General features: G+C 38.6%; 2 protein-coding genes across 9 annotated transcripts; one reads left to right on the top strand and one right to left on the bottom strand.

Moving 5' to 3' along the window:
- Nucleotides 1-523: 523 nt before the first annotated feature.
- kcnn4 (potassium intermediate/small conductance calcium-activated channel, subfamily N, member 4) lies at nucleotides 524-23,161 on the top strand. 4 transcript variants are annotated; one of them, XM_085177627.1, is made up of 10 exons: nucleotides 531-1,117; nucleotides 8,350-8,445; nucleotides 10,117-10,565; nucleotides 12,079-12,214; nucleotides 16,579-16,596; nucleotides 17,074-17,184; nucleotides 19,136-19,257; nucleotides 20,336-20,405; nucleotides 21,498-21,664; nucleotides 21,793-23,161. In XM_085177627.1, exons 1-10 carry the CDS (start codon nucleotides 830-832, stop codon nucleotides 21,794-21,796), a joined length of 1,461 nt encoding a protein of 486 aa, XP_085033753.1. In that variant the 5' UTR covers nucleotides 531-829; the 3' UTR covers nucleotides 21,797-23,161. The 4 variants fall into 4 exon arrangements, with proteins under 4 accessions (XP_085033754.1, XP_085033753.1, XP_085033755.1 ...); XM_085177628.1 differs by lacking the exon at nucleotides 21,793-23,161 and having other exon boundaries at nucleotides 524-1,117; nucleotides 21,498-21,668; XM_085177629.1 differs by lacking the exon at nucleotides 16,579-16,596 and having other exon boundaries at nucleotides 538-1,117.
- LOC146508053 (uncharacterized) lies at nucleotides 22,864-26,948 on the bottom strand. 5 transcript variants are annotated; one of them, XM_085177622.1, is made up of 3 exons: nucleotides 26,836-26,932; nucleotides 26,683-26,730; nucleotides 22,864-24,976 (listed from the first exon to the last, which is right to left on the bottom strand). In XM_085177622.1, the coding sequence occupies exons 2-3, from the start codon at nucleotides 26,725-26,727 to the stop codon at nucleotides 23,168-23,170; spliced, it is 1,854 nt and encodes a 617-aa protein (XP_085033748.1). In that variant the 5' UTR covers nucleotides 26,728-26,730; nucleotides 26,836-26,932; the 3' UTR covers nucleotides 22,864-23,167. The 5 variants fall into 5 exon arrangements, with proteins under 5 accessions (XP_085033748.1, XP_085033749.1, XP_085033752.1 ...); XM_085177623.1 differs by having other exon boundaries at nucleotides 26,842-26,907; XM_085177626.1 differs by lacking the exon at nucleotides 26,683-26,730 and having other exon boundaries at nucleotides 26,842-26,948.
- Between the last annotated feature and the right edge of the window lie 438 nt (nucleotides 26,949-27,386).

Below are 27,386 nucleotides of genomic sequence, written 5' to 3' on the forward strand. Positions count from 1 at the left end.
GTAGTCTATTTGGGGACTTACCTGTGCAATTTAATAACAGGAAATATGGAGACATCGAAATCAGAGGGCACAGTTACATGAATGTTTTCAAAATGACAAGAAAAACATTTTCAGGTAGAAATGGAATAGTGACAGCAAACGATGTTAGTGAACCCTGACTACTGCATTGAATATAACCTACTGCAACTCATCCCCGCCACGGCTCTGTAGCTATTGTGAAACTTGCGCAGTCCAGATTGCATTGCGTCAGCATCAAATTGAAAGATTAAAATAAAAGCATGGGGGTTACATAACTGAATTTCCATACATTTGCCGTTTGGCGTTTTCTCTCAATTAAAATAACAATGATTGGATTTTTTTTCTTACACATCATCAAATAAAGAAATGTACGAAAGTTTATGTCATTTCACTGCACCTCCAACCTTCCTGTGCTTCACTGCAAAGAGAGTGCGCCACGCACGTGACGAGCGCATCCACCCGCGCACAAAGAAAGCGCTTATCAGACCAGCGCACACTCCTAAATAATAAGACATGCAAATAAGAGCGCAAAGTCCGCTGCAGTGTGGACAGTGTGATGGCGGTGCGCGCGAGCAGTGCGCGTAACCGCTCCGCGCAGGTTGGGCTGGAGCGGTGATTGTGGAGACCCGAGAGTTTTGGTAAACCCGCATCGTGGATGAGGAACGCACGTGAGAAGGGCCTGCTACTCGACTCTGCCATCGGACTATGCCTTACCCAGCTCTGGAGGAGAGCAACAGGCAAAGCATAGGACGGGACAGCACAAGGCGACAAGGAGAGGGGAGCAGGCGGGCGTCTCGTGTGCGCTCCGGAGATGGAGATGACAAACCGCAGCCTGCACGGCGACTCCAAAGTCGACTGCGTGAGCTGCGATGGCCTGATCAGCCGAAACCGTGGGGACTCCGCAGACGTGTCGGTGCCACTGACACTCCCCGGGAAACGGACAACTCACATGGAGGGAGACGACCTTTACAGACTCCGAGACAGAAAATTATTACTGGAGGATAAAAAGCGTCTGTGCGCGTGGACTCTGGGCACCGCTCTCTTTGGGATACTGCTCATGATAATCCACGCAGAAATATGTCCCTATGTTTACACTCCGGTAGGTTTAAGACACGAAACACGTCAGTGTCTTTCAGACATTATCTCCACACCGAAATGCACAGCTTACATTTGAAATTAAATTAAATATTTAACCATAAAACTTTATCTTGTATAGTTCGCTACCTTCGTCATTTCTGTGTCAGCTGCCGCCTCTTATTATGTGGATTCATGTGAATATTTTTCTTAAAAGTTCTTAAGGTCTACGCTAGAAGTGATGTGAGACATTGCTCTTTTGCGCATGTTGTAAAGCGTTTAAATGATAGCATCTTTAATGATAACAACTTTGCATCTGCAAAGTTAGTCCTCCGCTTGTTCAGCCCTTCTCTGGAAAGAGCAGACAAAGCTCTGACAGCAACATTAAGCTCACTTTCTATTTTCAGGAGCTTACTTTTTTATTGTTTGCTCTTGGACTCATGCTCAAATGATAAATGAACAAATGAACACTACTGCTTCTACCTTAATTCAGAGGAACTAAAGCCTGTAAAGACTTGTTCCGCTGCTGGCAAGCAGCACCTCAAATCAATGGCAACCTTTTAATAATACACACCTAGATCTGATTTTTCTTAGAAGCACATTTCAGGACACAGCTTTTCATGACTAATTTCTTGGTTAGCAAACAACACTAACTGCTTGCAGCTCAGCAGCATAATCTGCACCTGGTCTTTGAACCTCCGTGACCCGCTAATTAGTTAGTTCATTTCCAGACAGTCTATTTGGTAGCACAGACTCATGATATTAAGATGCAGATCTCAGTGGATAACAATGCCAGTCTACACAATCAGCGAATGATTGACCCCCCCTCTTGCAGCACATGCCAGTTCCACATGTGGAAAAAAGTTTAGACACGTGCTGCAGAACATCAGACCACATCCATGCTGATCATGCTGTCAGAGAGTCTCACATTTCTAATGCACACCAGGTACACCGCTCTGTCTGTTACATTCAATGAGGTTGACCTGGAGAAATTATGATGGTGAAACTAAATGTACTGGCATAAATATGAGTTCAGAATTTCAGTTTACAAACATGAACCAAGAACAGGTGCTGTTCAACTGCTCCTAACAGCAGGCATCGGCTTTGGTGTGATGGAAATGCTGATGCACTGGAAAAGTGTTCTCTGCCCACAGTAAAAGCATATAAAGCATATTATTTTGGAGAGGCTTCAGTTCTGATTTAACCATAGCTTATATAACTCATGCCAGGATTCATACTATTTTTTGTAACTTCATGCAGTGCCAAAGTCATGAATGTGAGCTGCACCATGGAGGGGGGGGGGGGGGGGGGGGGGTTATCACATAGCAGCGTCTCTATCTTTCCCTGGAAGTGCACCATATAATATTATTTGTTTTTATGTCATTTTTATGTATGCTGCAGCATATATTTGGAGCGGCTCTATCAAAGTTAACAATCGTCTACAAAGTTATATTCAAGCAAACCTTTTTCGTGGTTATGCACAAGAACAAAGCTATTTATGGAACGTTTTTCCACATTTCACCTCTTCCCCTGCAGCATGATTGTTAACAGTACTTCAGGCGATCTTTCCACATCATTTAGTGTATAATTAGAGCGTTTGCATGGCCAGTCTAATGGTCTCTCTGTCTTGACTAAGGTTCTTCTAGTTGCCAGGGGGATGCACTTTGACTTGAATGTGACCTTGCTTCATCTTTTCTGCTGCTTTTTTAATTAACCGGCTTTTACAGTTTGAAACAATTTACATGCACCGAGACTGAAAATATGAGCATTCGATCATTATTGCAGGCATTTGAGTGATTCTGAGATTACAGGTCAAAAAGAAAGTTTGTGACTGATTGGTCCGCCTGAACATAAATGGGAGATTTTTGTCTCATACAGAAAACATCATTTGGTAGACAGCCCATACATTTTTATAGCATCCTATTGTTGCATCAAACAGCACCTCTCACTAATCATTACTTTGCAGATTATATTTAAACTTAGTGAAAAGCATTCCATGTGCCAAGCAGGTGAAAGTCCTGATAATGAATGTCAATACCATTATCACAACTTTAACATGGCTATATTTCATCCACTGACTACACAGACTTTTGTTTTTTAAACTCATCACAGCAAAATAATCAGCAGAAATGGATCATCTGATCAAAGGTCAAACAAAATGGGGAGAACATTTTTTTTTCACACACGCAGGGCAGCCACATTTGGTATCTGTGCCCCAATCCCCATAGTGGAAATGACTTCTGTGTGAGTTTTGCTTTTGCTTGATATGGGTCAAAAGTGATGTAAATCTTTCTCTTTTTGAATTTGACTTATGTAAATGTAGGCTGTGCAAGCCAGATGTGTGGGTGTGCTGCAAGTATTACACATCCTGTTCTTAAAAATGATGAGTTTAATGTTTCGGTGGTTGCTTTTCCTGTTTCACTTTTATGAATCTACATTGCCTGCAAAGTAGCTGCTGATTGTGAACATAGGTTTGCATGATTATGCCCTTTGCACTAAGAAACTTGGGCAGTCACTGGCATTCTTTGAAAATATGAGTACACAGCATGCGTATATCAACAGGATGAGCTGGTGGTGAGCCTGAGGCTTGGTAGGTATAATGTAGACACTGAACAAAGGAGGCAGCTTGATTAGGATGGATTTTATTTTGTTTGCTGCTTCCCTTTACTGGGATGGTAGTTTGGAGGTTAGTAGTGTTGCATTATGGCAACAAGGTCCTTGCTTCAGATCCAGGGTGGGCATGGGGTGGCTTTAAATTAACTGTAGGTATAAATGTGAGCATGAGTGATTGTCTGCAACCCTGAACTGGACAAGTTGAAGAAGATGAATGGATGCTTCCCTTTCATTTGGTTGAAAGTTTTGGGGTAATTACTATTATTTCTTTAAACATTTGTTAGCAAATGCTTTAATTTTTTCGCCTACTCTTGATTTAAGACTTACTCAGTAAACATTCACTTTATAATTTTCTGTTTGTAAATAGTATATTCTGAACTCATATGGGCATATGGTACAACAGAGAGATTTCAATGTATATCATCAACCAGACAGCAGGAATGTAAAAAACAAAATGAGATGAAGAGGCAGTTAAAACAAAGCAGCGTCTCTCTGATGTTAAGAATGCAAGGTTTTCATTTTTTTTTACCTTTTCCACTACACTACTTTTGATCTTGTCTGATATTTTTTGTAAACCCACACTTAAATTTATTGCAGAGAATGTACATGAACATTAATGAAACCACAGTGGCTAACAAACCAATCTCGAAAACTAAAGTCAGATGCATGTATTATTACTTTGGAAAGTATTTATTTATTACAAAACTCGACCCAGACCGCTGACTATTGCGCTAGATATAGTGTTTTGTTTTGTTTTTTTATATTGTTTTGCCATACCTTGGGTGGCCTGTTCTGGTGACACTGGATCCTCATTTGTCCAAGACCATCTATCCAAGATTGTTAACCCAAAGTAGGTTAAACAGGAAAATGTTACAGAAATAATTTTAGAAACTCGGCACAAAACATGCTGTTGAGCTCTGTGTTATGGTGTGTGGTGAAATGTTGAGCTTTTGCGGGGTCTTCTAATTAGTGCTGGATGAATCACAGACGTGATGTGGATGCTACGGGAGAGACTGTGGAAAACAATGTACCTTGCCAATGGACGTCACACCATACCACCTACACACTCAACTCACCTCAAGTTTGAAAGTTTGTAATTATCTTTTTGTCAGTAAAACCACACTGAACTATGCTTCTTGTGAAAAAGCAAAAAAGCTTCCACTAATACATCACCTGCACTGACATGTATGGCTCAGCATTATAGACAAATATAGGGCCTTTTAAAACTGCTGAGACCAAGGTGATTTGGTTTTTGATTCATCACGTGACACCATCTCAATTTTACGATGGAGCAAAGCATTGTGGTGTGGTTATCTGAGCCTGTAACTGCTTGTTCAGTGGAATGGAAAGTATTTAATTACAAGCACACATTACTTTAATTAAGTGGTTTTGTATGTATTTTTTGGAGTTCACTGTAGAATCAGTAACTCCTTTTTCATTAGGACTAACTACTGTAAATTATGTGAAGCTCATTTTGGAAAGAGTCAAAAAGTAGCCTGCAATTGTATTGTTATGTAACAGAAAGACAAAAAATTGTTCAATATAATATATTATGGAAAGAGAAATTCCAACAATACGTTCATCATAAACAAAAAGGGGGCTAATGTACATTTGAGAAAACATCAGATTGTAGAGACTGATTGGTGACCATGCAAAGTAACAGAAGTGCTGCCATTATTGGGCAGTAGTAAAATACATGCAGTTAAGCTAGTAGCTTTTTGATTTGTTTTTACTATTTTGTAGTTGTGGATAGCATTTAGTGTTTTATAAAGTTGAATATCTTAGGTCTAGTGTTATTTTTTAACCTGGTGAGTGAAATACTCCCATCTGGGCAGTTTCTGGAAGGCAGGTGTTTGACTGACAGCCATTGTATACAAAAGCAAAATGGTTATTCCTACTCTTTCCCAAGAATAGTGGGGAATTTTATTTTTTATGTTTGTTTTTGATCATTGAACAATTTGGCACTTTTTTCCAAACAAAGCAATTGATCGATCCCTCCACTGGCATGAAACCTTTTTTTTTAAATTATACTTTGTGAATACAATCCTAATTCCAAAAAGGCTGGAATGTTGTGCAATATGTAAATAAAATCAGAATACAAAGACTATGAAACTTTTTTTTTCATGAAAAATGTTACCTCGTTTTGAATTTGATGGCACATCTCAGAAAAGTTGGGATGCAGGCATAAAAACAGCTGGAGGAGCATTTTGCAGCTAATTAGGTTAACCACTAACAAGTCAGTAACATGACTGGACATAAAACAAGTTTAATCTTAGAGAGGCACAGTTTTTCAATAAATATGGGCAGTTGTCTACAAATCAAAAAAGAGTGGCTACAATGTTTTGAACATTTCAGAATAATGTTCCTCAACATAAAATTCTAAGGATGTTGAATATCTCATCATGTGCAGCATGTACAGTCATCAAAAGAATGTGAGAATCTGGAGAAATATCTGTGCTTAGGGGACAGAGCATTCTATCTATCTATTGTTAATAAAATATCAGTTTATGAGATTTACAAATCATTACATTCGGTTTGTAGTTAAGTTTTACAGGGCCAATCTTGGAATTGGGGTTGTGTTTTATTATTATTTATGTATTTTTTCCACTGTGATGGACTTGTGACATGTCCTTCTGGTGTCCTGTGAGAGCTGCAATAGGTCCCAGGCTCCCTTGCAAACCTGAGCTCTGCAAGCATTTAAGACAATATATTGATAGATTTTTTTTCAGATTTTTTTTCAGTGGATTCTTTAGTTTAGAAAGATGAAAGGATAAAATTTACAGTGTCACACAGCAGACCAAGACAAAGACGCATGTTCTCTTCACAGTGCCTCAGGATAAATGAATTTTCCTTAGATGAAACAAAGCCAATTCCAGTTTTGAAATCAAAAGAAAAATGTCATATACAGACTGCACCAAGGACAAACTTTTTTACTGCAAATGGAAGAATTTGACTCTACCTGAGGAGCATGTTAACAGTCTGGAACCCATACTGGCTAACAGTAACCATATGTAGCAAGTTTCTGTCTGTTGAGAGCTCTTATTGTGTCTTTTTTTAAAATCTTTTTGTGCATATTTAGACCAAGAAGAAAAGAATGTTCTGATATATATATATATATATATATATATATATATATATATATATATTGTTTTTATTTTAGTGTGGATTTCTAGTAAAATGTATTTTTTCATAAAATAGGTGGATGAAGGAACACTAAAACATAATTTCAGCAAATAATTTCTCATACTCTAGACTTAAGAAGTCACTTGGATGAGTGAAGAAACATTTCTCCCACTGAAAACGCTGTGTCCACATGAAAAGAATCCACTTATTGGGTTCTCATTCTCTAGGTTTTTTTAACTAAACTTCATTCTGCACACTTAATACCCACCCTGGCCTGGACATGGCACCCCTGGCACACTGGTTTGTGTGCTGTGACATGTTTTTCAGATTGTTTGTTGTGGGTTTTCATGCTTTTTGAAAAAAACTGACCTGATTTCCGTGTCATTTAAATATAATTGATAAAGTGTTGATAAAGAGTTTAATGCACTAACATTGCATATATGTTATTAATGATATAAATCAATGGGGTAAAAGAAAAAATCAAACATATATTTGGTGTGTGTGTGTCTGAGAGAGCGTATATTCATATGTCTTGATGCATTCTCAATCATCCAGGTAAGTAAATCTCCAAAAGTTGATTCTGTTGAACAGATGAACAGAATCAACTTTTGGAGACGTGTGTGTGTGTGTGTGTGTGTGTGTGTGTGTGTGTGTGTGTGTGTGTGTGTGTGTACTTACTTTAAAAAATACTTCTTATTATGGACAGTGGGTGCCGTCATTTTGCCTGCTCAGGCTCCTCAGAAGCTGATAGAGTATGTCCTAATTTGAGCGTTCACCTTCCTGTTCCACTATCTGGCCTTCCTCCACCTCATCTCCTGACAGCTCTAATCTGACTCTCCTTCCACAATTTTGAGTTTAATCTTTTCTGTCTCTCCCTGCCCTCTTCTTCCTGAAATAGGCTGAAAATGTGAGGTAGTAAGTCCTGCTGTCCACTTCAAAGGAAACTAAACAAAATGCTTTGTTTCAGAAGAGATAATATCACTGGGCATTTCTGAAATTCTACTAAATCAAAGTTAAGACTAATTGATGAAATAATTTCGTTTATGGGAGTAGAATCACAATATCTGCAAAAAATGATCACTTAACCTCCCTTGTGGTCATAAAATGTAGAAACTGCAATTCCTGTTATTTTGAAAAGAAAGTCCATTTGCTCTGTTAGGCACAAATATAGCATCAAAAGAAAGTGCATTATGTCCTCTTGACAGTGCAGCAGGACTCGTATAGATTGCATAAATGGCCTTTGACGTAGAAGTCTCAGATTCATGTCCTCCACAAAGGATAAAATTGAATTGCTGGGTCTTAGGGTAATAAAGTACGTGCTGAATGAAGGACTTGATTTGCATGTAAGTGTTTTCACTCAGTGATACAGAAGGGACTAGCAGCTATCCAGTTCTTGGGCTATATCAAACCTTGATATATGAAAACATGAAAAGCAGTGAAATTTTAGACATCGCAGAAGAACAGCTGTGTTTTCATCACTCACGGTTCTGTTTTCTCTAACTCTATCTGTTTTCTTCTTAGGGCTCAAACATTGCATTGATCATCAACTGCTCCATCAGCCTGTCAACTGGGTGTCTTCTGATCCTCATTATAGCTTTCCATTATAAGGACATCCAGGTGAGTATGCTTTTTATGTTTTTTTGCATCGCTTATTGAACTATTACTTATTGTAATTCAATGTAACAGCATTAGTTTGGTTAAAATTCTATTTTTTTTTTAGAGATACTTAAAGGCAGCTTTTTAAAAAGCCCCTCTCAGGTCATGTCTGGTAGCCTCAACACTGATTATCTGTGATATTTGCTGCATGCAGGAAAACCCCAAATAAAAATCTCAACCCACACAGGCATGCGCAATATTGCAGCTGTAATGTTTTTCCAGTCTACGTGGCTTGCTGCCGATTTGTGTGGGAATTTAATATACATGAAGGGATTTGGTTGAAATTAAACAGAGTAAACATTCTTTCATTTCCCCTCTTGCACAGTCACAGAATGCATGTTTAAGAGTGGTAACAACAACAAGTGCAGAAAGAACTGTGTGTCTGTTTTGTAACAGTTTCTTTTATTTTTGCCTGCTGGGCTGCCTGCTCTTACCTACAGAGTGTTTAGTTTGGTCATAAGTCGCGTGTATCTGATACAAGAGGGGTACTGTCCAAGTGTGTAGAGGAGATAAGGAAGGACAGGCTTAGGGTGGGGACTGATATAGAGACAGTGTGCAGTGATGCATGCTGTAACTGGTGTCAGAAGTGGCAGGTTAAATCATTCAGACCGTCTCAAAGTGTCTTAGTTGGTGGATTAAAGAAAAAGTAATAATTAACAAAATGATGAAAGAGGAAGTTCTAAGAATGTCCCTGTTTCACTTTCTTAAACAAAATAAAGCTGCAGATTGAAGAAGTGGAAATATCTGAGTCAAAATTTCAATACACATTCATAGTTTATCTCACAGGCTTCTGTCAAATATTTCTGGTTCAAATCTTTAGCGGGCCAAAAATAATTTTCTTATCATTTCCCCTTTAGCACAGCCCAACTATCGTATACTTGCAATCTTTCCCGCTTATAATGCAAAGTATGCATGTCGTAGTAATCCACATAATGAGATTATACTATGCGTATCCCAAAGGATTTTGTTCTTTCTAACAACTTTTTATTCCCCATCATAACTTTGCTGAGGAAATTGATAGAAATGGAAGTCATATAGTTGAAAACACATCAGCAAAATGAAAGCACCCTGCTAATGTCATTAGCAAATATTGTAGGCAAATTCAATTCAGTTTAGTTTTATTCATATAGCACCAAATTATAACAGCAGTCACCCTCAAGTGCTTTATATTCTAAGATAAAGGCACTTTCATAATACACAGAAACCACAACAATTGGGCGACCACTTGTGAGCAAGCACTTGGCGACAGTGGGAAGGAAAAATTCCCTTTAAACAGGAAGAAACCACCGGCAGAACCAGGCAGAAGAGAAAAGAAAAAAAAACAGACTGTGGAAGACAGCCAGAGATGAACAGTAACTAATGCTAACTAATGATTAAATGCATTGTGATGAATAAACATATAGTAAGTGAAATAGAAATGGAAGATGAAGCTAATGACAGAAGCTTTGGAGAAAAATCACATCACAGATTTTATGTACACCATATTTACATACCATCATTACATTAATTACATATCATATCCACAGTATGAGAAGAAGATGCAACTGTAATGTTATTGTCTTCCATCTCCAACTGCACTTTGATCAAATTCCTTTCTATTTTTACTCTTTACTGTCCTCCCTCATCTCTCAGCTGTTCATCATTGACCACAACCAGGTGGACTGGCGTATCGCCATGACCAGCCACAGGATTATTGTCATCACCCTGGAGCTGTTAGTCTGTGTTATCCATCCTGTTGGATCATACTGGGGGGTGGCCCTCCATGTGAACTCCTCTTCCACCGTTCCCACTCCATCTCCACTCTGTGTTTCCAGCCACCATGGCGAGGCCCTGATGGACATGGAGCTGCTGTTATCAGTGCTGATGTTCCTCCGCTTGTACTTGGTGCACAGAGCCATCTTGCTGCACAGCAAAGTGCTGCTGAGTGCCTCCTACAGGAGCATAGGCTCGCTCAACAATATCAACTTCACCTTTCGCTTTGTTCTCAAGGTACTGATGAACAAACACCCGGCACGCATGCTGCTAGTCTTCATCCTGTTCTTCTGGCTCACTGTGTCCTGGATGCTTACACTGTGTGAGAGGTATGAAGCACAACTGAGACTTTGTGTAATCAAACTGATTCAGAATCGCATTAAACGGATTTTTCATTTGCACGAATGCAGGCATTACAATAGAAAAATATCGTAAAAGGACCAATATGCTGTACAGATTTAAGGATATAAATTTTCTATACATTTTGAATACTGTTTTAATAGAAAATATTAAAATAATTGGCCAAAACAAAAGTCATTAGGGGAAAAACTGTATAGTAATAAAAGGATCTGTATTAAGGGACTTATAATTCAACAATGCTTTGACATAGAGTAGTAGTGTCATTTTTTTATTTGTTGCTTTGACTTTTATGAGAGAGCAGGGCCTGTTCAACAAGTTGTACCTGAAGACAACACAACAAAAAAGTCACTCTAAAAGAATTCTTGTTGTCTTTATTATCACCTTTAATCGTCATGTTCACATTTTCTGTGAACATGACGATTAATCTCTCTTCCATCTTCACCCAAATGTCAATGGGTATACACAGAAAACTCAAAACGCTCTCCAGTAGTTTAACATTCCTCTTCAGGGTGTGATAGTCAGTTTGACTTTCTGGTTCAAAATGGATTTCCAATAAATGATTTCATAATTCTCCCCTAACAAAATTCTTTTAGACGTCTGCCAGCTAAATGTCAGCCTGATCCTCTGCAATCTGCCTGGCTGTTTAAACAGCGTGAGGTCATTTGTTCGTTTGAACCTTAATGGGAGATTTACCTTCAGTTTTCCGCTTCTTTCTCGCATTCGTGTATATTTTGACATTTTGATTTGTCAGAAGTAATAAAAGAGCTTATTACTGATAGCAGATAATTTCATCAAATCTGTCAATACGCAACCATTATGCTAGCTGATTACTAGATCCGTGAGCCAGACGGATAAAATGATATGTTATCTAGCTGTGAGGCTTCAGCAAAGTTTATATTGGGCGTGTACTTTTGATGTTTTACAAGTTTATACTGGTTTCGACTTCCCGAATTCCTGAGTGCTGTAAAAAAAATCTGCACTGATAAGGCAGTTTGATTAGTACGCCACACCTTCATCAAACAGACTGTGTTTGAGATGTGAAGAAACAAAATGAAGAACCTCAGAGAGTCAGGGAGAGTGTCACAAATAAACGTATGCATTGCATCACTTCAGCTCTTAATTGTATTTGGTGATTCACTGAAATAGTTAAATATAAGAAGTGATATAGCCTGTAACTGTATCTATAAACAGGTTTCTGGATTAGACTGATATTAGTCAGAATTATCAGCTGCTACTTATACTCAGCTGGTCCAGAGCAGCTGTTGAATAGGATTAGAGAACTAATCCTATTCAACAACTGATATTAGAAAACAAACAAAGAAACAACCATACATACAAAAAAAAAAGTTTTCTGTCTCATATAGTTTCACAACTGGGGGGTGGGGTTAATTGTGGTAATGTTTATTTTTTAACTTGAATAATACATCTTTATAATATGTTACATTACACTTCAGTCTCAGTGCTACGTTGTTTCCCCTGCAGGCAGACCAAAGAATCAACAGGCCATATGGATACGGCGCTGTGGCTCATAGCCATCACCTTCCTCACAGTTGGCTATGGGGATGTGGCACCCAAAACCAACTGTGGCAAGGCAGTGTGTCTCTTCACTGGAGTCATGGTAACTAAGCTGATTTGAGAAAATGTAGTACTGAAAATGATTTTAGATTCACATAAAAACTTAGGGCATACTGAATAAAATAAAACACACAATGCTTGTTCTTCATCAAATGATTGTTTTGGCCTTGTATCAGACAGTGTATGAAAAAGGGAAAAGTGTAGCATCTTTAGCATAGCATCTTTATTTATAATGCACTTTACATCCAACAATGTTGGCCAAAGTGCTACAAATATAAAGCAAAGAGAAAACAGTTTAAATTACATATAGAATACCTTAAACTTAAAAAATTATATAATTGATAACAAACATATTAAGAGACATCAATAAGTCCTGCTGTGTACAGTAAGGCCCAGAAGTATTAGGACAAAGACAAACATGAAGATTTTCAGCTTTAATTCCAGAGGTTTAACAAAGGTATTCCATGAGGAATCACAATCATTTATATACAACTTGATGAACTTGATGAAGTTAAAGACTGCCTAAATTCTAGCACCCATGGACTGCTGTCGCCTTCAAAATTTGGTGTTTGTGAAGGGTGCAGTCTCATTTAGATGTTTAATCTGGCAAAATTTAATCTGGTTTTATTGTTCTTGAGTCTAACCAGTGGTTTGCACCTTGTTGTAAATCCTCTGTAATTCCATTCAGTGAGTCTTGATATTAGACTTTGTCAGTGTCTGCCTCCTGAGGACTGCTCTAGATGTTGTGAAGAGGATTTTCTTATCGATGGTAATAATTCTGTAATCATTCACTTTAGTTGTTAGTGGTCTTTCAGGGCATTTGCTTTGTTACTGAGACGACCAGGTCGTGCCTTCTTTTTAAGACTGTAGCAGGATGTTCACAGCTTTCATTATCTCCCTGATTACTTTAATATGTTTTTTCAGCCCAATGATGGCCTCCTGTTTGCTGTTTACAGGAAGCATTCAGCAAATGCAAATTCAACAATTTGAATCAATTTCAAATCTGTTATCTGCTTATTTTGTCATGGAATAAAAAGGGAAAAGACCTAATTTATCTGAAACTACTTGGCATTCAATTTTCCAATTATTTTTGAGCCTCTGAAAATTAAGGAATGTGTATATTGTAATTCCTAAATTCCTTAATTGAATACTTTTGTTATACTCCTAAAAGTTTGTACTTCAGTCGCATCTTGACTGTTTGAATCAAAGTCCTTTGTGGTGATGTACGGAGACAAAATGATAAAAACGGTCTCATTGTACAAACTGTTATCTCCTTACAGTAGCTGTGAGACAAAAACCCTCAATTCAATAGGGAGGCACACGGAGTGGAGTTTGTCTTTGTTACCACTGAAACCACACGACACACTTTTGAGTGCAAAAACGGACAAAACCAAGAGCTTCTGTCACTGTTTTCACTTTGTCACACTATGTTGTCTCTTCCCGTTTGTTCCATTTCTTCTCTGTTCTGTCACACTGTATTATACATAAATGACATATGTAGCATATGTAGCATTTCCAAACTGTTAAAATGTGTATTGTTTGCTGATGATACCACTCTGTATTGCTCAGGTAAAAACCTGGAACAGCTTCTGACTACAGCGGAAAAGGAGTTAAATATATTAAAAAACTGGTTTGATGTAAATAAGTTATCATTAAATATAAAGAAAACAAAACTGATTATTTTTGGCACTAGACAAATGAAAAATGTATCTAAAATCAGGGTTAATGGAATTGAAATTGAAAGAGTGTACAAAAATAAATTTCTTGGAGTGATAATTGATGATAAGCTGAGTTGGAAGTCTCATATAAACCATGTGAAAACAAAAATGTCAAAAACCATTGCTATTCTCTATAAAACAAAGCATGTCCTGAACAAAAAATCATTATACACACTCTATTGTACTCTGTTGCTTCCATATATGACTTACTGTCTGGAGATATGGGGTAATGCATATAAAATGAACACTCTTCCTATTTTCAAGTTGCAAAAAAGAGCTATAAGAATTATAAACCAATCAAACTATATAGAACCAACTAACATTTTGTTTATTAATCTGAATACCCTGAAATTTTATGATTTAGTTGAATATAAAATGGCACAGATAATGTATAAAGCACAAAATAGCTTGCTTTGCCCCAGTACTCAGAAGCTGTTCAAAGTCAGAGAGAGTCAATATGACTTAAGGGGAACAGATTTCTTTAAAAAAAACAAGATAAGGACAAATATAAAGCAGAGATGTGTTTCTGTTAGAGGAGTTAACCTGTGGAATAGTTATGACAGTGATTTAAAAAGGTGTAGTTCATTTTCCTTGTTTAAAAATATGTTTAAAAATAGAGTATTAGAAAAATATATATATCAAGAATGAAAAGAGCAAAAAAAAAAACAAAAACAAAAAACAGAAAACCTCTTGATTCTTTTGCTTTGATGTAGTTACTTACTAAGGTGGTGGTGTTTTTTCTTGTTTGTTTGTTTGTTTGTTTTGTTTTTGCTTTGTTTGCCTTCTCTCACCCCAACCGGTCGCAGCAGATGGCCGCCCCTCCCTGAGCCGGGTTCTGCCGGAGGTTTCTTCCTGTTAAAAGGGAGTTTTTCCTTCCCACTGTCGCCAAAGTGCTTGCTCATAGGGGGTCATATGATTGTTGGGCTTTTCTCTCTGTATCTATGAAGCGCCTTGAGGCGACATTTGTTGTGATTTGGCGCTATATAAATGAAATTGAATTGAATTGAATTTTATTATTTGCTTCGAGCCCTGTGTACAGGAGCTGCATGCTAAAAGATCTTTTGTTAAAAGGGTTGGCGTAATAAGCAAATGCTTCAGCCAATACCTTTTGATTAGCCTTGTCTCATGCTTTCTTGCTTTGTGGTAAATCTTTGTTCTGTCTTCACTGAGATATTTGAATGCTAATCAATAAACATATCAATCAATCAATCAAAAAAAAACAAAAAAAAAACACTGTATTGCGTGTTGATTTCATGAATAGCATGAAATCAACATGCTATCCATGTTGATTTCACTGGAGGACTTTTTGTGCAATTGATTTCATTCCTGTGCTGTGATCTATTAGCATCTTTTATCGTCTGCTAGGATTTATTATGTTTTATCGAATCCCTTCTCTGTGTATTTTAGCGTCATTTGTTCTATTTCATTCTACCTTCTCACCCTTAATGTTCTGTTCCACGTGTTTGTTTCATTCCCTTCTGTTCCACTGCAACAACTATTCCTCCATTTTCCTATTTAATTTTTCCTATTTCATTTTCAGGTCAGTTCAGTTTGGTTCAGTTCACTTCTCCGCTGTTTGCAATCTAGCCTATTCTGCACTGTTCCACTAGTTATCTTTGATACATTAAATTCTTCTTGCCTGAATGCCTTCCTTCCCTTGTGTGTGTGTGTGATTTCGATTGCAGCTGTAAGTTGACACAGTGTACTTCTGCAAGACCTTGATATTACCAGGCGCTCACATGAAAAGACTGAGGGAGGGAAGCTGTCAGCATGCAGTGTACCCTGTGCAGTTTGCACAAAGATCTATGTGAAGTGTGGTGGCTCTGCTGAGTCTGCCATAGTGTCTCAGAGAATTACAGCCAGGTTTAAGGTTTTTTATGTGTAAAAGAGCAAAAAAGGACATATATGAACATCTTAAAGTGAGATGTTTTTCCTAAAACAAGTTAGTTTTTTATGTTAATGCAAAAATGTTGGTAAGTTAAGACTGAAAAAAAGCTGGAGGGAAAGGTCAAGTGAGGGCAAGCAAGGAGTGGCTCCGTGTTTGAAATGGCAACACATTTTGCTGCTGCCTTGAATTCTGGTACAGGCAGATAAGAATCTCGGCCATGGCTCTGGATGTGGGCACAAGTCCGGTTTAGACACCTCTGTGACAGAGTGGAAAACAGTCCTCCCAATCTTTCCCTCTCTCTTTCTCCATCTCCCTTGTTTTCATTAAGTTCCCCCCTTATAAGGCAAAACTTTCCACCATATCCATTTTAGGTGGTTTATTGCCTTTGGCACCACTACAACAGGAGGGTGTGCCAACCTGTGCCCAGGGTTTGGAAAAAAAAAATAGATTTCCCACTCCCATCAGGGCAGCTCTGGGAGCTAGAAACTTGGGGTGATACTCACACCTGTAATATGGTTGAAAGCCTCAATGTTCAGCACTTTGGCCTCTGTCCAGCTATAACTCAATTTGCAGCTGTTTTAAGGAGTTGACACCACTTTTTGTATCCCATCCCTGTGTGAGGATGGATCCAAGGAAAGAGTTTGTACCTCCCAGGTTTAGCAGACGATGTAATGATAGATATTTTGTGGCTGGTGGAATGAAGGATAAATATATCTTTCAGAACTCTGGCTCAAGCTTTATTGCTCATGCTTGGTCTTTCTCTCCCCTCTTTCTCTCTCTCTCCTCTCTTTCTAATGCAAGCTGAAAAGTGGAAAACAGGTAAAAACTGGTCAACTTTTATCTTTATTCGTAATGGATATGAGTGCAGTGTTTTGTCTCTGTCTCCATTGATACATCTTTTTATAGATGTGGATGTGTTTTGCTTTGAGACCCATTCGAATATTCACCATCATTCTGTATTTCCCTATCCAGGAATAGCGCTAAGCTATTCTCAGAGGAAACCCACACTATTTTAGTGCCACTGAGGCCTGTCTAAGCATTGAACTTTTTGTGTAAATTTAGTTTTGATTTATTAGATGGAAGAACGAGGATCAACACTGAGTTTTTTGAAGAAGTTCTTTCCTTAGAGGGTAATGGACACGTAAAAAGACACGCTGGCCACTGTCATTGAGCTTAACTTGCAAATTCAGGCTCATCAGTTTTGCCTCAGTATTCTGGATCAGTCTTACATAATCGCTGACGATCTGTTGAGGCGACAACAGAAATACTAAAAGCTCTGTGTGTCTTGGGTTTTAGGGTGTTGCCTGCACCGCCATGCTGGTTGCAATCGTTACAGAAAAGCTGGCGCTGAACAAAGGAGAGAAACATGTGCACTTCTTCATGATGGATATCCAGATTTCTAAAAGGGTAAGAGCATGCAACAATTTTCTGCAAACCTGTATAAACACACAGTAATCAGCCGGCATGCCTTTTTATCAAGTTCTTTCTTTTTTTGTTTTTTTCATTGCTTCCATTTGAAATATTCTGTAGTGGGTCATGTGACATTTGCATGTATGGGTCTTTTCCTGCTTATTATTCTTTTACTTCAAAGTTGATATTTGTGGTTTTGCTTGTTTTCCCCCTGGAATCGCTGCAAATCATATATCCTTTGGGCTACATGAAGTAGGTGTCCGGACAGCTATCGGTAACTGTTCATACCCACATTCAGTGTGCAGATTTGAGAACCATTTAATTTAGATAATCCCTCACAATGAACACCATGTCCGTGTTTGTTGCTGTCAGAGTCAATGGGACAATGTGTGGTAATGCAGTTGTAAGAACAGAGCAAATGGAAGTCTATGCTGCATTGCCACACAGCATTGATACAACAAACTAATACACTTTGGTATGCTTTGTATACTTGGTATTCTGGGCAATAAAAAGGAACCCACAAGAAAAGGAGAATTTGAGTTTTTATGGTTCAAAATTCTGTGAAAGTTTAAAGAAAATATTGTTTACTAATAGCTAAATATAAATGACATCAACAGCTCTCTCGTCCAACAAAAAATAATCTTGATAACAATTTATGTTAATATAAAAGTGTAACACATACATTTTCTGAGCTGTGTTGAAGTTCTCATAAATAGTGGCTCTAATTTTTGTAGCATTTGCATGAAACTTTTTGTGCAACAATCCAATAAACATGTTGTAACCATCAATTACCCTCCCTCCCATCACTGGTAGCTGCAGTGTTGTAAGCCAAACAAGAGACAGGATAAAACGGATAGAGATGTCAGGATGGATGAGTCACTGCTTTCCATGTTGCATGCACGCTTTGGTGTTTGATTCCTTTACTACAAGATTGTGTGGGAAGAGAGAAGGGAGAACTGCCAGGCTCTTGATGTCCTTTTCAAGGCGTCAAACAGAGGAAATAATCTTATCTCTGTCAGGAAAGAAACTTGTGTCACTTCAGGCCTGTGCAGCAGTGGGCAGGAAACTGCTTACGCGTGTGTTTTGCTTTTAAGGGTGTCTGAAAGTGAGTAGGAGAGAAGTGTGGAAGTTTCAAGTGTCTGCTTGTTGATGGGAAAAAGGGAAGCTTACAAGAAATCATTTTCAGTGTCTTGGTAATACGCAAAAATATGTAATGACTGACAGATTGTGCAGTCTTGGTTTAAAGCTGTGTTTTGTATAGAGCAGTACAGCTCCCCCCCAAACCGTGTAGCAATGTCTGCCTGAAGTAGAAGCACTGCTTTGGAGGATACAACCATTTCCTCTCTCCTGGTGGCTGCATCCTGTCACAAAGTGCATCTTTATGCCTCGCTTTTGGTTGTTTTGGTTTGTGTGTGTGCATGTGCATGCATCCTCCTGAGCTTACTGGTGCAGTCCAGATTTACACTGATGGGAACAAGGGAAGACATCTGGATGCAAAACACTGACAACCTCTATTAATAACCCTCACAACAAGGTCGTAGTGACATCATCACAGGGTAGTTACAGTGATTTGAGCAGGAAGGTAAACAGACATGAATAGAATCAAAGAAAAAACAAAACAAAACAGGAGAATACAAGCGAAATCTAGAAATCTCAAGTTCCTAGTTTAGCCGTTATGGCCTGTTTTATAAATTTCTGTATATAAGACTCACTGACCATAACAGCCACTATCTGAAAACAGCATCATTGTACAAAAGGGTGGAACAGGAAAGGTTATCTGGATTTCATCAGCTGGCCTGGACGATGTGTGCTGTACTAAAATCTTTAAAAGTTAACAGTTAGCGGCTCTGCACGAATTTTATCGGTCGAACATCCAAAGTTGATCGATATGTGCTGTCACCACATTTCTGTATGTTTAAGCAGTCAGTTCAAATGTTTCTTTTCCCAGATCCGCCATGCTGCTGCTAATGTGCTAAGAGAATGCTGGCTTCTTCATCGTGCAAACGTGACAAAGGGCAACAGCGGTGAGCACAGAAAACACCAGAGATGCCTTCTGGAAGCCATCAGAGTGTGAGTTACTGTATTGCAAAATAATACCTTCAGGCAGGGTGTCTGCGTGCGTGTTTCAGTCTGTGTGAGGGGTGTACAGTATGTGGGTGGTGGTTTGTGCGCCTTACATGTGTATTTTATGGGTCATTAACTAATTGTCAACATGCTTAACCACAGAGTCACCAATTTAATGATTAATTTAGATTACTAATTAATTTGTTTGCCTCTTTTATGTAGACAGGATATGTGTGAACAAGTGTCTGCTTTATTATTCTTCAGAGTCCAATGCAAAGTTCTTCCTGGCAAGTAAATAAATAAAAGGCCCCTTTTTTAAATGATTATTTGAAGTGTTTGACAATAACTGACAGCTATTGTGCAAACCTTTCGGGAGATACTTTTAAGAAGAATCGCTTTTTTTCCTCCATAAATTGTGTCTGCTTGTAATTGAACAAGTTTCTCTTCTAAGAACAAGTGGATTACACAAGACAGGATGTCCGAAGCGCTGATCATGTGGTACATTATCCTGACAACAGCAATACATGTGTGAGAATATGTCAGCCTGTGTGAACGGGGTCATACTTCCTGCTTTGAACTGTTCTAAACTATTATAAATAAACCCTGTGTGGAAAGTGTGAGAAGAAGGCACCTCTCTACTTTAAGAGTTACAGTATATACTGTAATGAGACCCTTCTGCTGTCTTAGACCAGGTGCTTGATTGCAAAATTGGTTTTCATATGTCTTTTTTAGCTGATTGTCTGGATTGTCTATTGAAGGTACTAAATTTAGACCTTTTCCACATTCGCCGCAAACCTTCTAGCAATGTTTTATAGCATTTCAACAAACTCAGCGTGACTCCTTTAATACTGAGTAACTGAATACTTGATTGTCAGAATATTCCTCAAATCAAAGTTTCTGTAAGTGTTTTATCTCAGTGTAGTCACTCATATTGGACGATCAACACTTCACAGCATTTCTTTTGTTTACATTCCTGTGCCTCAGGATAGCATTTAAAATAAGTTCTTATAAAATACAGTTTGAATTTTTCCACGTGTCTCAAAAATCACATTTACATTTGTTGTTGTTTTTTTTAACTTCACAGATTTCGGCATTTACGCCTTAAACAAAGAAAACTAAGAGATTACGTCAGTGAGATGGTGGATCTCCCAAAGGTAAATAACAGCACATATGATTCACTGTAAAACTCCATTTATTTACACTTACAGGCCATTACATTTGGTATACATGTTCAGTCGCTCTGTAATGCAAATCTCTAATCAGCCAATCACCTGACAGCTACTCAGTGCATTTAGGCTTGTACGTCTGGTCCAGGCGACCGGCTGAAATTCACACCAAGCATCAGAATGGGGAAGAAAGGTGATTTAAGTGACTTTAAAACAGGGTTGTTGATGCCATACGGGATAGTCTGCATATTTCACAAATCTGCTGTGATTTTCCCACAAAGTCATGTCTAGGGTTTTCAGAGAATGCTCTGAAAAAAGGAAATATCCAGTGACCAGCAGTTCCCTGGCCACAAACTCCTTGTTGATGTCAAAGGAGACTGAGCAGACTGGCAACAGTAACTCAAATCTCAAATAACCCCTTTTTACAACCAAGCTATGCAGAAGAGCATCTATGAAAGCACAGCATGTTTAACCTTGAAGCAGATGTTCTACAGTAACAGAAGACCACACTGGGAGTGACATCTGCCAGCTATGAGGAGGAATCCGAAATTAAATATTGCTGTTTGGGGTTTCTTAGATATAGCAGATAAATGCATACCAAAAAAAATGGATGATGAGATTTTAATTTGTCAAAAGTGAACAGGCACAGAAAAGGTTTCCATGAGGAAAAAACACATTAAAAAGACATCACCTAGTGAGAGTCACAAATGTGATTCTGGAGCGCTGTAATTGCTGGAATTATATGAAAATGTGCCCAGTTTCACTAAATAAGCCGTTCTATGGTTACTTTACAGTCAGTTACGGTCTAACAATCTACTCCTGCTTACTGACTGAGTGCAGCTGAGCCGCAGCATGAAAAACAAACAGCTTCAAACAAAACAAAAAGCGATCCAAATGTTTTTGTCTGATTCCCTCAAAATCACTGTCAATCAGTCAGTAATCCACACAAACTCTGCAACATACTTTTAAAATGTATCTGCACAGAGTTCAGTAACGTTAGATTTTTGGTTCTAGTTTGAACTCCAAGTGTGTTGTCTTTTCAAAGCCAAAATATTTGTGTTGTGTGGTGGATTTCAACAGATGCAGATGATTATGTGCGACCTCAGTGCCAACTGGAATAACTCCTATCGGGAGCTGGAGCAGCGAATCCTCTCCATGGAGCAGAAGCTGGACGAGCTGAGTCGCTGCTTCCAACAAACGTCTGATCTGCTGTCTCAAGTTGTACGTCACCGCAACCCAGAGATCAGGTAAACAATACTTACAGATGCCAGTGTCACTGCACAGATCTGCTAAAAACACACTGTAGGATGTCATATATAATATGTATATTCGCTTTGGAGAATAACAAAATTATTTTGTTGGGTTTTTTTTGTAGGTGACACGACTGCACGCAGTTGTTAAAAACAGTCCATAGTGTTTTCATCTGAAGTATCCACGAATCCTCTCCAACCAGAGCTGCTTTAGACTCTTAACATGCTGAACCACTTGGAGGACTGGCATACTCACTAAAGATCATCTTTTGGCCCCATTCTGAGTGTACTGCACAGTGACTCACTGCTGTTAAATTATACAGATAAAATAAGACCTAAATTCACTGCTGGGAAATCCGAGTGCATTTTCAGGAAATCTGCTGGGTTTTCAAGCAAAAGGATTGGTGACAGAGCCCAAGAACTGACCTGATCTCAGTCAAGGACTGTGGAGGATCCTTTAATCTGCAATAACAACAGATCTGTAAACTGCTATTTGCAAGATATTATTGATGCTCTACATTTCTAGCTTATTCCTGTGGAATAAGCCAATTTGCATGTTTTAATTTTTGCAGTATTTCAGTGTTAATCCAATCATTTTCCATCATCTGAGACACACAGTGTCTCAATAATTCATCACTGTTGTGCTCTCCTGTAGCCGTTTAAGTAAATCTTGAATGAAAATGTGTTTAACGGTAAATAGACTTTGGTGAGTGAAGAGAATGAAGTGAATGTCAAATTAAACTTGATGAAAAGAAAGTTTTATTGCAAACTGTAAGTCGAAGGGATCCCATGGCTATTAACTGAAACTTGCAGACTTGCGTCGGCAACACTTTACACCTGTTGAAAATAAAGAAACTTCAGCGGCCTTATAAGCTCATCTTTTAGCAATCCAACTGCCCCATCTAGTGGACAATATTAAAACACACAACAATAATCATAATAATAAAATCTACACAATTTTCTTCCTGATAATTGCGGATTCTTCAGCATCTCAAAGGAGCATAACATTTTCAGCTGTATTAAAACAGAAAACAAGATTTTATCAAACCTCTGTACAAATGTCACTAATAAGAAAGCACTTTGTGAGAACAGCTGCAAAACTGGACCAACTCTCTCTCTCTCTCTCTCTCTGGAGGATTAACTGGAGTTTTGTTTAAACTTAATCCAGCGCTGGAAAAAAGCCTCCTTGTTGGCTACCTTTATTTTTTTTTCCATTTTATTTTATTTTATTTTTTAACTCCAGTAGTTAGTGTAGCAGCAGAAAAATGTATGAGAAACTAAATGTGTAACATTTGCACATGGTAAAAACATGTTAATAACCATCTAAAACATGCTTATAATTCAAAGTCATTTAGAATGAGTGTGTTTATGTTTTTGCTTTATTTCTGTCACTGGAGGACACATGAATTAAACAGACTGGTGACAAGCAGGTGTCATGTGTGGCATATCTATTTTGATTTGTTGCTTGAAGAAATAAAAACTGATCTATTTGTACTTCTGTCACACCGTAGGCTTCTTCGGTTTGTTACTTGTCCTGTTTTTAAGCTGGTGCCATATGTATGCTGAAGGCCTGAGAAACAGTTCTCCGCAGTCACACGTGAAGGGCATTCTGCATGTTCTCTTGACTTTTCTTTTCCACGTGCAGCCAGAGGGAGATTTTTTTAGAGACCCGCCCTTCAGGTGCTGCGCCAGGAGTTTGGCTCCTGTGAAAGTGTCCCCACAGCTGACACAGATGTAGTTTATGGCCTCCGCGTGCTGAATACAGTGTCTCAGGAGGTGCAGCCTGTGTTTAAAAGCTCGTCCGCATGGGCACTTGTGCAACCGGCGGCCTCGGTGGAGGTACCGGTGGCTGATGATAAGCGAGGGCTGCCGCAGGACAGCGCCGCACTGCCTGCAAGGGTAAGGCACCTTGGAGCGCCAGCTGGTGTTCATGCGTTTCATCAAAGCCAAGCGATGGCTGTCATTCTCAAACATGGCTAGGATGGTTGGCATTGGTTGTGAGGGGGGGTTAAAGAGCGCACCCTCTTGGTATGTGTCCCGGGGTCTTGAAAGCACAGGAAAAGGGGAATGAAGGTTACTTGAAGGCGGTTGGTTTGGCTGAGCTAGGGCACCATTTGTCCCTGATGTTTGGCCATCACTGTGTGTTCCATTAATGGCCTTGCTCACGAACTTGGTTGACTGGAGCTGGATTTTTTTGCTCTGGGCTCCTCGGTTATTCTTTGCCAACAGTGATGGAGTAGTAACAGTGCACGCCTTGGTGCTGACCACTGACGTGTGAACTTTGGTTACGTGCTCTACTAAATATTTCTCAGAGGTAAAAAGGAATTTGCAAATGTTGCATGCTTTCGGCATTGACTCAGAGCAGAAAAGCACCAAAGGCGATTTTCTCCCTTTGGGACACTGGTGGCTATAGTACAAGTTTTTGTGACTGAAAACTTGGCCACAGATGTCACAGGCATACAGAGCCAAGTGGTGTTTCTTAACAGCACTCTCAGTTAGAAAGGCCTTCTTGCACAGAAAGCATTGATATTTTACTCTTACGCCACTGCAGTGCAGCAAGTGGAGCTTAATTGACTTAAACGGACCTCTGCCGCACACAGTGCACATTACACTATTGGCAGCAGGAAAGGGTGCACATGTCGTTTGGGAATCTGGACAGTCTGAAAAATGACCAGAATCATTGGGCAAACTGGAGTTGGAGCGACCATTTGTTTCAGAGTGATCTGGAGGCAGTTTATTAGGTTTAGAGTGTGTCATGACTTCATCTTCAGAAGCAGAGCTTGTTGAATCTTCTGCCATGTCGGAATCACTTTCAGTGCTAAGATCTTCATCATCTGCACCCAGTATGTACGCCACACTGTTTTTAGGCATCTCAGGCTTTATATCAGCTCTCTGTTCAGACCTCAGTGCTGGCAGTGAGTCATGTTGAACAGTATCTGCATTTTGCTGCATTGTCTTCTCATTAGGAGAGCTGTCACTGCTCTGCCTCTTACAAATCAAAGAGGAATCTTCTTGGATAAACTCAGAGTCCGTACAGTGTTTCTCTGCATGCTTGTTCAGCTCCCAGACATTGCTGAAAGACTGATGGCATTTGTTGCAGACAGGTGGCAGATGTGCATTATCCAAGTGTGTAGAGAGTGACGTCAGGCGACGGAAACTAACCTTGCAGATGTGACATGTGGCTTTGGTATTGTGGCTTTTATAATGTGAAATCAATTTCTTTAAGTTGTGGATGTTCTGCCCACATTCCCAACATTTTGATACCAGGTGCACATCTTCGTCGCTGCTCGAGTCTGCTGACATAACAGTCTGTGAATTTTGAACAGAAAAGACAAAAATCAGTTGAAATAGTCCAGAATATAGCACCTTGTTCCTGCATTTACTTTTATACCTGTGGCCCCAGAGACATGTGGACAATGAGTGGATTAAACATTCTGACATGGTTTGTAGTGACACACTTTGTTTCGCTCAGAGTTCTCTTTAATTGGGCTTCTTCTGTTAGCCATTTAGCATGAAACCAAATCATGGGGAAAAGCTACAAGTTTACCAACTCATCAACTGATTCGGACCGGAGAAAACAAACCACAAGTGTGAACATGCTCCTAAGATTTACAAACACTGTCTGAAATGGCTCAAAAACAAATGGTTGAACCAGATTTTCTAATGAACCATACGCTGGTGAATAAAAGATGGACTGATGGTTAGCTCACAGCACATCAGTGACCGTGAGCTAAAGTTCAGCCTCACACACCTGCTCACATGGCTGCAGGCTTTTCGTTTGTATTTATGATGTGTGAAGACATAAAACATTGTATAGAAGAGACAGAAAAATACATCAATAAGACACTGAAATATTAACCATTGATGAGGCCACAAGATTAGAGTTTTTACAGTAGCCATTTTAGTTTTTTGAAACCAGACTGATGTGAAATGGTAAATGTTAATGGCACTAATGGAAACCAGAATTAACTAAATTAACTTTTTTTAAATCAGGTGATTTGCCCCCTGTTGGCCATTAGATGAGATGGTTCAAGGAATGATTAAGGAACTTAGCTACATCTATCTTTTATATTCAGTTAAAGAGCTTCTGATATGGCAAAAATATAGTGTATAGTTTTTAAATCTTATTGTAAAGCAAAGCTGCCCAACTTTTAAAGTATTTATGGCATTTTTTATTTTATTTGCACAAGTTGGTAGTCTGTACTTGCAGTTTTATGCCCTAATGGAATTAAAGTTAGTTAACCAACTTGCAAGCTTTATTTCAAGAAGAGCGCGAACCCTAAGGTAGTCAAGTGGCAATCTGTGAGGCAGAAAAATTAAGTCGTCATGGAAATGCTAAAAACTAAAGTTACTCTTGTTGCCAGCTGAAACTGGATTATTTTTAGATCCACTTTCCAAACACTCTGGTATTAAAAGTCCTAAATTTGTTCTCAAGAGACAGGTAGAGAAAAACTGTTTTGACTTCCATTAGTTCCCCTGTTTACTGCAACTCCAAAATAATATGAATATTTTTGTAACTCAACATCGGGTGGAGCTAGAAGAGGCATCTGCTTCCACATCCATCTTTTATGTGTAGTCTATTGGCTTCCACAACTAAATAAGTTAACCGATTAATATTTATAACTGAACAAACATTTAAATGTCATCTACATAGCTTAATATCTGTTATTATCTGGAAGCTTTGTTGTTGAGTAAACCAAGGTCTTGGCTAGAAAAAAACAAAGCAAAACAAACACAAAGAAATTAAAATTACCCCCTAAAATTCAAGATAATACCTCTCTCCTGTGATGCTCTTCGAAGTACACAGGTTAATAACAAAAATAAAAAGAATAATTCAATAAAAATTTTCAATACTTAAAATAAACATACTTTGTTTAGTAATGACTACTCTTCTCACAGGCATCCACACTCCAGTATCACAGTGCCACTTTTCCATTGAACTATCAACATTTGCTGGAAGAAACAACACACGTTCTCTCTTGTGGCTGACTTAATACTGTACTAGATGCACTTACCCCGTCCACAAATACCGGTAACAGCAGACGGTTCGTGCAACTCATTTACTGTGAAAATATAAGTAGCTTAACTTGGTATAATGAGCAAATCCAGCTGTAGGTGGGATAAAAAAAACAGGTCTCCATATTTCAAAGAGAAAAAGAACAATTCACTTTTACATCGGGAAATCCTCCTGTCCTTTATGGCGTCCAAGATCGCTGTTCCGAACTCATCTACATCCGGTTTGAACCGGAAGAGATGAGCCTCCATCTCCCACAATGCATCGATGTGCTTTACCCACTGAGTGGACAAGCCAAGGCAACTCTAAATTATTCTTACTATAAATATAAATATTTTGCAGCTTGCTGCTGCAATTTTTAATCCACAGATTTATTTAAAAATAAATCTTTAATGCAAAGCGATCTCATGCTAAATTGCTAACAGAAGAAGCCCATTATTTATTTTATTTTATTTCATCAATTTTTATTGAAAGAAAATTATGAGACACCTTACTTTTTTTCTGAAATCAAGCTTATACACTAAGAAACGTATTCCCATGCATCTTCTAAATATCTCTTTTTATGCATATATGTTTATATGCATTTTATGTTAAATAAGCAGAGTGAGTGCATGCCTGAACAATGGAGAAGATTTGAAGAACCCGGGTGATGTTAGAGCTGTAGTAACTAAAGAGGGATAACGCTTATACCAGGAAGATATGGCA

Source organism: Neolamprologus multifasciatus, chromosome 11 (assembly GCF_963576455.1).
Source record: "Neolamprologus multifasciatus chromosome 11, fNeoMul1.2, whole genome shotgun sequence".
NCBI classification, from domain to species: domain Eukaryota; kingdom Metazoa; phylum Chordata; class Actinopteri; order Cichliformes; family Cichlidae; genus Neolamprologus; species Neolamprologus multifasciatus.